Source organism: Coturnix japonica, unplaced genomic scaffold (genome assembly GCF_001577835.2).
Source record: "Coturnix japonica isolate 7356 unplaced genomic scaffold, Coturnix japonica 2.1 chrUnrandom461, whole genome shotgun sequence".
Lineage (NCBI taxonomy): Eukaryota > Metazoa > Chordata > Aves > Galliformes > Phasianidae > Coturnix > Coturnix japonica.
Window position 1 is genome coordinate 149094 of NW_015439874.1, and position 10562 is coordinate 159655.

The 10562-nt window shown below is 55.2% G+C and overlaps 2 protein-coding genes across 3 annotated transcripts in view; both read left to right on the forward strand.

Moving 5' to 3' along the window:
• DSN1 (DSN1 component of MIS12 kinetochore complex) overlaps positions 1-7117 on the forward strand; it is an 11958-nt gene extending 4841 nt beyond the window's left edge. Inside the window, 9 exon segments of the mRNA XM_015850456.2 lie at positions 337-410; positions 619-691; positions 987-1074; positions 1308-1367; positions 4244-4315; positions 4402-4444; positions 4446-4541; positions 4778-4871; positions 6790-7117. Of these exon segments, the coding sequence (XP_015705942.2) occupies positions 337-410; positions 619-691; positions 987-1074; positions 1308-1367; positions 4244-4315; positions 4402-4444; positions 4446-4541; positions 4778-4871; positions 6790-6875 (686 nt within the window). The 3' untranslated portion in view covers positions 6876-7117.
• A 174-nt stretch (positions 7118-7291) lies between these two features.
• On the forward strand, positions 7292-10490 carry MVB12A (multivesicular body subunit 12A). Of its 2 annotated transcripts, none has more exons than XM_015850452.2 (9): positions 7292-7409; positions 7519-7611; positions 8533-8638; positions 8733-8859; positions 9050-9178; positions 9522-9619; positions 10008-10072; positions 10149-10199; positions 10287-10446. In XM_015850452.2, exons 1-9 carry the CDS (start codon positions 7326-7328, stop codon positions 10347-10349), a joined length of 816 nt encoding a protein of 271 aa, XP_015705938.1. In that variant the 5' UTR covers positions 7292-7325; the 3' UTR covers positions 10350-10446. The 2 variants fall into 2 exon arrangements, with proteins under 2 accessions (XP_015705938.1, XP_015705939.1); XM_015850453.2 differs by having other exon boundaries at positions 7293-7409; positions 8542-8638; positions 10287-10490.
• The last annotated feature ends 72 nt before the right edge of the window (positions 10491-10562 follow it).

Below are 10562 nucleotides of genomic sequence, written 5' to 3' on the forward strand. Positions count from 1 at the left end.
AGGTAATGGAACCATTAAATGGGTTGGGTTGGAAGAGACCTTAAAGGCCAGAGAACTATAGAATTCTAGAGTGGGTTGGAAGGGTCCTTAAAGGTCATGGAACCATAGAATGGGTTGGGTTGGAAGGGTCCTTAAAGGTTATGGAACCATTGAATGGGTTGGGTTGGAAGGGTCCTTAAAGGCCAAAGAACTGTAGAACCCTAGAATGGGTTGGAAGGGTCCTTAAAGGTCATAGAACCATTGAATGGGTTGGGTTGGAAGAGACCTTAAAGGCCAGAGAACTATAGAATCCTCTACATCGACTCATTCCTCGTTCATTTTGTTCTCGTTTTTCAGCACTGAGCCAAGCAATTAGCCTGGACCTGCCAGAAACAGATCGCCTTTCTATGCTGCTCTTATCCAGCTTCCAGGTCAGCTCCTTGTTATCCAAGCCGGTTATTTTTCTGACCTTCCTGCTTTGTAGAATTGAGTTGTGAGCTCAGAAAAGAGGAGGAGGAATCAATTTCTCCTTCACTTAATGAGCTTTCCTATAAGCACACGCTTTCAGTCAGGCTTTAATGGGGTCCCACAGCACACGCAGAGCTTTGGGGTGATGAGATCTTCTCTGTGTCCTCATAGTTCTCTATGCAGAAGCTCGAGCACAACTTGGAGCAGACAGAAGGCTTCAGCCCCGAGGCCTTCAAAGCCAACGGTGAGTTGTGTTATTTGTGTCATAAATGAAGTTAAATCACAGCTTTCCATGGATGTGCTGGCTTAAAGAGGATGATTCAGGTGCTGATCTGATCTTGAGTGGTGTCTTTAACATCCAATTCATTAACCAGAGCTTATGTGAGGGATGTTAATCAACACATTAATCACAGAGATCAACCCAAATGGCAGCTGAGCACCTTCAGACAAGCAGCCGAGCTGGTTTCCTGCTCTGCTCTTCAGCATCAGTGAGCAGTTAGTTTGAGAGCTGCTCACCTTGCTCTGTTCTCCACCCGCAGTGAGCTCCGTTTCAGAAGACCTGAAACGATACATAGAGAAACTGAAGCTGGATGGAACCTTGCAGAGCTGCATTGAGAAAGCTGAAGGGTAAGGATTTTCCAAGCCACTTTTTGTTATTATTCAGGCTTTCCTGCCTAAATATCCCATTTCCAAACAGTAAATGAGGCATCCTGGGGCTGATGACATTACTGGAATATCATAATGGATATTTAAAGGGGATATTTAAATGGATATTTAAAGAGGCAAAAGGCTCTGTGTGCTTTTAATTGCTTGCAGAGCCCTCTCTGATGTATGTATGTGTATCTCTGTATCTCCTTTAGGGATTCCTTGGGTTCTGTTTCGGATAAGTCAGTTTGCAAAGCAAAGGAGTGCATTACCAGGTAATACCCAGCCCTCTAAATGGAGCCTCTATGAGAGCAGAGTGGGACAATCCCCCCCCCCCCCCACCTCAGTGCCCCCCTGCCCACCTCAATACCTCCCTGCCCACCTCATTGCCCCCCTGTCCATCTTTGTCCCCCTCCTCCAGACCCTCCCCACCACCTCCCTGTCTTCAATTGAGACCCCCAGCCCTGGACCCAGCCCTCTAAATGGAGCCTCTATGAGAGCAGAGTGGGACAATCCCCCCTCACCCTACCTCAGTGCACCCCCTGCCCCCTCACTATCTGCCACTCATTTGCCCACACTGTCACTCTTTCATCCCTCTACTCAGACCACTCCCCAGCAGCTCCCTGTTCTGCAATTGAGACCCGACCAAACCCATGACCCAAGCACTCTAAAATGGGGCTCTACCAGAGGAGTGGGACAATCCCCCCACCTCCCTCCTCACTGCCCCCCTGCCCATCTCCCTTCCCATCTCCCTGCCCACCTCCCTGCCCATCTCCCTGCCCATCATTTCTTATCCCCTCCTCCAGACCCTCACACCCACCACACCTCCCATGTCTTCAATTGAGACCCACCCCACAGCCACCTATAAATGGAGGCCATCTATAGAGAGCAGAGTGAGACAGTCCCCCCCCCCCTCCTCACCAGTGCCGCACCGCCTGCATCACCTCACGTCCCCCCCTGCCCACCATTCATTACGCCTCCCTGTCCATCTTTATCCCCCCTCCTCCAGACACTCCCCCACCCAACCTATCCACTGTCATTCATATGCGACCCCCAACGCCTGAACACCCTCAGCCATCTAATGGACCCGCCCCTCTCTATGAGAGCACGAGATGGGACAAGCCACCCCCCCCCACCAGTGCCCCCCTGCCCAACCTCAACTACCATCCTCCTGCCCTCCTCATCATCATGCCCCCCCATGTCCCACACTTCGCTACACCGCTACACCCAGCCACCCTCCCCACCTCTCCCCCCCATGTTTTCCATCTCGAGAGACCCCGCAGCCCCTGGACACAGCCCCTCTAAATGGAAGCCTCTATGAGAGCAAGAGTGGGACATCCCCGCATCCCTTACGCCACCTGCAGCTGACCCCCCACCCGCCCCACAACTCACATAATCTCTCAGCCCACCTCATTGCCCCCTGTCCATTTTCTCACCCCTGCCTCCAGACACTCCCCAAAACTCCCTGTTATTCATTAGAGACACCCGCCCATGGACCACAGACCCTCTAACAACTGGGGTCTGTGAGAGACAGAGTGGGATCAAATCCCACCCCTTACCACATACAGTCTCCCCTGACCCACACAGATACTCAAGTGCCCCCTGCCCATACCTTCGTCCCCCTCCTCCAGACCCACCCAACCACCACCATATCACCCTGTCTTCAATTCGAGACCACACCCACCACATGGACAGCACTCTAAATGGAACGCTCATGAGAGCAGAGTGGAGACAATCCCCCACCCACACCGACCACCACACTCATACCTCCTCCACCGCCCACATTCATTGCCCCATCCATCTTGGTCTCCCTCTCCAAGAACCTCCCCACCACTTCCCACATGTCATTCAATTGAAGACCCACCCAGCCCCTTTAAATTCGAGAGGCCTTCTATGAAGAGCAAGAGTGGGACAGCCCTACTCCATCAGTAACACCCTCGCCTAGACACCCTCAATACCCTGACACTTCACCACCTCAGTGCCCCATGCCATATATTATTGTACCCCTCCCTCAACAGACCCCCCTCCCCCCACCTACCATACCACTGTCATCATATGGAGACCACCGCCACCCTCTTCAATCGGAGACCCTCTATGAGAGCAGAGGCATGAGGGCATGATCCTCCCACCCTCCCCCTCTCAGTGCCCACCTGCCCCCTCAAATACCATCCCTGCCCACCCTCATTGCCAACCCATGCTCCATACACTTCATACCCGCACTACCACCTCGCAGACTCGCCATCACAACTCACCCTGTTTTCAATGGACGCCCAGCCTGGAACACCCAGCCATACACTTACATGGAGGCTACTATTAGAGAAGCCGAGTGGGTCAACTCCCCCCCGCTTCCCCCACCCCCCCACCCGCAAGTGAGCCCCCTGCCTACACCTCAATACCATACCGCTGCACACCTCATGGCCCCTCCAATCACATACATTTTGGCACTCCTACCCAGACCCCCACCCCACATATCCTGTCTTCATTGAACGACCCACCCGAGACCCAAAGCCCTCATAAATGAGAGCTCTAGAGAGCCAGAAGTGGGTCAATCCCCGCCCACCCACCCTCAGTGCCCCCCTCCACCTACAATTACCTCACCTTCCCCACCTCATTGCCCCACCCTGCCCATTCTTCGTCCCTCTCCAGAAGACCCCCCCCCACCACCACCTCGTCTTCAATTTGAGGACCAACCACCCTGGACCCAGCCATTAATGGCAGGCCCTCTCATGAGAGCTAGAGTGGGAACAATCCCCCCTGCCCACCCTCCTTCAGTGGTCCCTCTCCACCATCATTGCCCCCTGCATCTTCGTCCCCTCACTCCAGTACCACCACCACCACCACCCTCTTCTCAATTGAGACCCCCAGCCCTGACACAGCCATCTTAATGGAGCCTACACCACTAAAAAACAAAAACTTTGAGAGCAGAGTGGACAATCCCCCCCCGCCCCCTCCTGCGTCCCCCCCTGCCCACCTCAATACCTCCCTACCCACCTCATTTGTGCCCCCCTGTCAACATCTTTATCCCCTTCCTCCAGACCCTCCCCACCACCTCCCTGTCTTCAATTGCAGACCCCAACCCTGGCCCAGCCCTCTAAATGGGCCTTTATGAGAGCAGAGTGGGACAATCCCCCCATGTTTTCTACCCCTGTAGGTTTTCAGCTGAATGCCAGGCGTGGGATGAGCTCCTACAGCGCTACCAGAAGGATGCAGAGGAAACATCCAAGTAAGGATTATGGCTAAAACCCTTTGGATAACAACATAGGAACAGCACAGATCTTTATGCAATGGGGTGAATGCTTTGTCTTACAGGCAGCTGGAGGATTGCAAGAGCAAACAGGGCCGGGCAGAAGCTCCCATTACCTTCATACATCCCAGCCGAGGTGCTGAGCACCAAACCCAACTATCAGAGCATCCTGGATGAGCAGGGCGAGGTGCTGAGCTGCATGGAAGCTGGCGGTGAGTCCTTTAATTAACCCTTTAATTAACGATGGTAATTGAGGTGGGTTTTAATGGGTGATGTCAGACTCCCTAAAGCACAAGGATCAGCCCCAGCTTCTCCTATTACAGGCTCTTATTAAACACCACGAGCTTCTCTTATTAAACACAATCTCACTGCCTTCCCCCTGGGCAATTAACAGTATGAATAATTAACAATGCTTGATTTTTTTCTTTAATTATGATGATTTTACAGCTCGATGAACTGCAGCAGGCAGCCAAGATGCTGAAGGCCTTCAGTGAGGACAGCAGGCAGTACCTGCAGGGGGTGTCCGGGCGGCTGGGTGAGCTCAGGGACCCCCTGCCTTGTGTCCCAATGGGGGGGTGTTATCCCCAATGGGGGGTGACATTATGTCCCTTTGGGGGGGGGGGGTGACATGTGGTCCGCAAATGGGGCTGGTGTTCTGTCCCTGTATCCCTATTATCCCTATATGAGTGATGCTGTGACCCCAGGGGGGTCGGGGGTGTATTATGTCCCTATGGGTGGCATTCTGGCCCTATATGAGTGATGCTGTGACCCCAATGGAGGGGGGTGGCATTATGTCCCCATGGGAGCTGGAGTTTCTGTCCCTATATCCCTATATGAGTGATGCTGTGCACCCCCAAGGGGGGGGGGGGGGGTTGGCATTATGTCCCCATGGGAGCTGGTGTTCTGTCCCTATATCCCTATATGATGATGCTGTTGACCCAAGGGAGGGTCGGGGTGGGGTGTATTTATGTCCCTATGGGGTGGCATTCTGGCCCTATATCCCTATATGAGTGATGCTGTGATCCCAAGTGGGGGGGTTGGCATTATGTCCCCATGGGAGCTGGAGTTCTGGCCCTATATCCTATATGAGTGATGCTTGTGACCCCAAGGGAGGGGGGGGGTTGGCATTATGTCCCCATGGGGGCTGGTGTTCTGGCCCTATATCCCTATTATCCCTATATGAGTGATGCTGTGACCCCAAGGAGGCGTCGGGGTGGTATTATGTCCCTATGGGGTGGCATTCTGGCCCTATATGAGTGATGCTGTGACCCCAATGGGGGGGTTGGCATTATGTCCCTATGGGGGCTGGTGTTATGTCCCTATATCCCTATATGAGTGATGCTGTGACCCCAAGGGAGGGGGGGGGGGGTTGGCATTATGTCCATGGGGCTGGTGTTCTGGCCCTATATCCCTATTATCCCTATATGAGTGATGCTGTGACCCCAAGGGAGGGTCGGGGGGTGGTATTATGTCCCTATGGGGTGGCATTCTGGCCCTATATCCCTATATGAGTGATGCTGTGACCCCAATGGGGGGGTTGGCATTATGACCCTATGGGAGGTGGCATTCTGTCCCTATGTGAGTGATGCTGTATCCTAATGGGGGGGGGGCGGGGTATAATGTATCCCGATGGGGGGGGTTGCCTGTGGCCCAATAGGGGGTTGACATTATGTCCCTGGGGGGGGGTCACTGTATCCCAATGGGGGGTGGGGATGCTGCATCCCAATGGGGTAGGTGGGGGGTTGCTGTATCCCAATGTGGGTTGATGCTGATATCCCAATGGGGTTGAATGCTGTATCCCAATGGGGTAGGTGGGGGCTTGCTGTATCCCAATGTGGGTTGATGCTGTATCCCAATGGGGGGGGGATTGCTGTATCCCAATAGAGTAGGGAATACTGTATCCCAATGGGGGGAATGGAGTTGCTGTATCCCAATGGGGGGGGGCCATTGCTGTATCCCAATGGGGGGCGGTTGCTGTATCCCAATGGGGTAGGGTGAAATGCTGTGTCCCAATGGGGGGAGGGATACAGTATCCCCAATGGGGGGAGATGCTGTATCCCAATAGGGTAGGGAATACTGTATCCCAATGGGGAAGGGGAATGGGGTTGCTGTATCCCAATGGGGTTGATGCTGTATCCCAATGGGGAGGGGGGTTGCTGTATCCCAATGGGGGGAGATGCTGTATCCCAATGGGGTAGGGGGTGAAATGCTGTGTCCCCAATGGGGGAGGGATACAGTATCCCAATGGGGGGGGGGTGCTTGTATCCCATTGGGGTGGAGGGGGATACTGTATTCCCAAATGGGGGTGGGTGGGATGGGGGGTTGCTGTATCCCAATGGGGAAGGAGGGGGAATACTGTATCCTAATGGGGGGGGGGGTCGCTGTATCCCAATGGGGGGGTCGCTGGTTGCCGCTGTTCCCGGTGCTGACCGCCATGTTCCCATCTCTTACAGCCGCACGGACCTTCCGGCAGCTGGAAAACTCCCCGGTGAGGAAATTGATCGCAGCCCCCGACCGGAAAGCACCACCGGAGGGATGAGCTGGGCCGAACGGAACCGAGCGGGGCCGAACGGAACCGAACGGAGCCGAGCGGAGCCGAATGGAACCGAACGGAGCCGAATGGAGCCGAGCGGAGCCGAATGGAGCCGAGTGGAGCCGAATGGAGCCGAGTGGAGCCGAATGGAGCCGAACGGAGCCGAGCGGAGCCGAACGGAGCCGAACGGAGCCGAGCGGAGCCGAACGCGGCGCTCCCAATAAACGGCCCCGTGTTGGCGAACTGCGCATGCGCGCCGTCTCCTGAGTGCTTCCCGCTTCCGCGTTTGAAAGCGTTGGGGGCGTTCGGCCTAACGCTTCTCATTGGTCGCTCTGCTTGTCGCTCAAAGTTTCGCCTCCAATCGTTTTGTTCCGCGCTCTGCGCCAGCCAATAGCCGAGCGAGGAAAGCTACCGTGTGGCTCCGCCCCCTGTTACCTCAGGGAGGAGGCGGCCATCATGGCGGCGGAGGAGGAAGCGGCTCCGCTGAGCGGTGTGGGCTGGGCGGCGGGGCCCGAGGCGGCTCCATCGGGTTGGAGCGTGGTATGAAGGGAGGCTGCGGCCCGACGGGAGGCTGCAAGGCTGAGGCTGAGGCTGGAGATCGAGGGGAGGCTGCGGTGCGGCCCGATCTCACCCTCTACCCACCCCACAGATCACCACAAGCGTTGAGGGTAACGCGGCCAACCTGGGCAGCAAAGGATTCGGACACAAGGGCGGGTACCTGTGTGTGAGCACCGCAGCTCCGGTACGGAAACAGCCGGAATAGGGCGAGACCGGGGCCTGCTATGGGGTCTGGGGTGAGCCCGGGGCCTAGGCCCAATCCTGAGGCCTACTTTGGGGCCTAGGCCCAATCCCGGGGCCTACCTGGGGGTCTGGACCCAACCTTGGGGCCTACTTGAGGCCTAGGCCCAACCTCGAGGCTTACCTTGGGGCCTAGGCCCAATCTTGAGGCCTGCCTTGGGTCTGGGCCCAACCCCGGGGCCTACACTGAGGCCTAGGCCCAACCTCGAGGCTTACCTTGGGGTCTGGGCCCAATCCCAGGGCCTACATGGGGGCCTAGGCCCAACCCCGAGGCCTATCCTGCGGCCTGGATCCAACCCTGGGACCTAGGCCCAACCCCGGGGCCTACCTTGGGGTCTAGACCCAACCCCGGGACCTATCCTGGGGGCCTAGGTCCAATCCTGGGGCCTACCCTGGGGCCTAGACCCAACCCTGGGGCCTACCTTGGGGTTTGGACCCAACCTTGGGGCCTACCCTGAGGCCTAGGCCCACCCACAGGGCCTACCTGGGGCCTGGACCCAATCCCGGGGCCTACCCTGGGGTCTGGGCCCAATCCCGAGGCCTATCCTGAGGTCTGGACCCAATCCCAGGGCCTACCTTGGGGTCTAGACCCAATCCCGAGGCCTACCTTGGGGTCTAGGCCCAATCCTGGGGCCTACCCTGGGGTCTGGACCCAATCCCTGGGCCTACCTTGGGGCCTAGACCCAACCCTGGGGCCTACTGGGGTCTAGGCCCAATCCCAGGGCCTACCTTGGGGTCTGGACCCAACCTTGGGGCCTACCCTGAGGCCTAGGCCCACCCACGGGGCCTACCTGGGGCCTGGACCCAATCCTGGGGCCTACCCTGTGGTCTGGGCCCAACCCTGGGTGCCATGTTGAGCTCTCGGCCCCCACAGGACCCGGCTGTGCCTATAGTGACCGACGTCCAGGTGCTGAGCGACCGAAGCCCACAACCCACGGGCTACACTCGAGCCCCCGAGTTCCCAGAGCCTCGTAAGTGCTGTTAGGAAGGATCTATGGGGGGGTTGGTGAAGCTCCGGTCCCGCTTTTAGCTCCTCCTTCACCTCCATTCACTTTCCCCTTTAAGGTTCCGGTGTGTCCCGTAAGAAACGGCTCTATGTGAGATTGCAGCCCCGCGGGGCTGCTGAGACGGCCGTGTTTGACATCAAAGTGAGTGCGAAGAGCAGAGCTGTGCCTCAATACATGAAGGTTGGGTAAGGCAAGAAACCAACCCCCCTATCCCCAAAACACATGCACAAATAATGGGCTACCTGCTGCCATTTAGCCCTATTTCTATTCCTCCCCCCACCCTCCCTTCCTCCTGTGTTCCAGCCCTTTCCCTGTTCCCAAATAATTCCCTGTTTTTTCTGTTGTTTTTAACCATTTTCCTTTCTTTCCCCATAGGGAAATGGGCGGCTTTGCCATCTGGTGTAAGAAAGGAGCCCTTCCCAAACGTAGCCCCCCTCCTGTCCCCAAGCCCAGGACGGTCAGCCTGGGTTTGAAGCAGCTCTCATTGACCGACGTTGAACAGCAGTACGTATATACGTATACATTGACCTCATCTACTCCTACCTGGAGCTGGGAGCTCTTTATGCTGCTTTATGGTGTTAAGGCTTTGTGGCTCTCATTACCCGTTAATGAGGTTAATTAACTGTGTGCTGGGAGCTGTGGGCTCCTCAGTTCAGGGCTGATGGGGAACTGAGCCCAGTAGAGGGTGCAGAGATAGTGGGGGGCTGCAGCACCTCGTGATGGGGACAGGCTGTGACCCTGAGCACTGTGCTATAGGGAACTGCTATAGGGGAAGGCAGACTGGGGGAGCTCCATAGGGTCCCTTCATCCCCTGTGGAGCTGCCATCCCATAATATTAATCCCATAGGACACCTGAGAAGCCAGTGGCTCGCTCCATCTCCAGGCGTGCTTCCATCACACTACACAACTCGGCCGATGATGGCTCCAGCATCTACAACCTCTCAGGTACCCATTCCTCTGTACCATATAAAGCTGCACAAAGCAATGTGGCCTATTAACATCCCTTATAATATCCCTTATAACATGCCCTATTAACATCCCTTATAACGTGCCCTATTAACATGCCCTTATAACATCATTTCTAACATGCCCTAATAATGTCCCTAATAACATACCTTTATAACATGCTCTATTAACATCCCTTATAATATCCCTTATAACTTGCCCTATTAACATACCTTATAACATCCCTATAACATACCCTTATAACATCCCTTATAACGTGCCCTATTAACATCCCCTATTAACATCCCTTATAACATCCCTTATAACATGCCCTGTTAACATCCCTTACAACCTGCCCTATTAACATCCCTGCCCCTGCTCTTTGCAGCGATGGACGGAGTCCCTTTCACACTACACCCCAAATTCGAGCGTGGTCCCAAATCCGACAGCAACGTGAGTGTTCCTTCACCCCCCCCTCCATCTCATCCCCCAACCTCCCTCCATTAAACCCCCCCCCATTTAATTTCAGGCCATTCTCTCCGACCTGACAGTCAAATCTCTGGCTGATATTGAGAAAGAGGTAATGAAACACCTCATCCTATTGTGGTGAGTGATGGCAACGCTCCAGATACCCCAAATCCCACTGGTTTTCTCTCATTATTTCCAGTACAACTACACTTTTGTAGTGGAACGGACGGCAGCCGCTCGCCTCCCTCCCTCCATTTGCTGACACCACTGGAGCCGCTCTCCTTAATTAAGACCCAATTAACATGAAGTAATACCAAGGGATGATGACAATAAAGGCGTTTCTCTCATTGACTGCCAAAGTATTTTGATGTTTTTTGAGGCTAAAATAGAGAATTTCCTGCTGCTTTGGCTACTGTGATATAAAACGTGGGGCAGCATGGCTGTATTTATGGCTGTGCTTCTCCTCTTGTGCTTT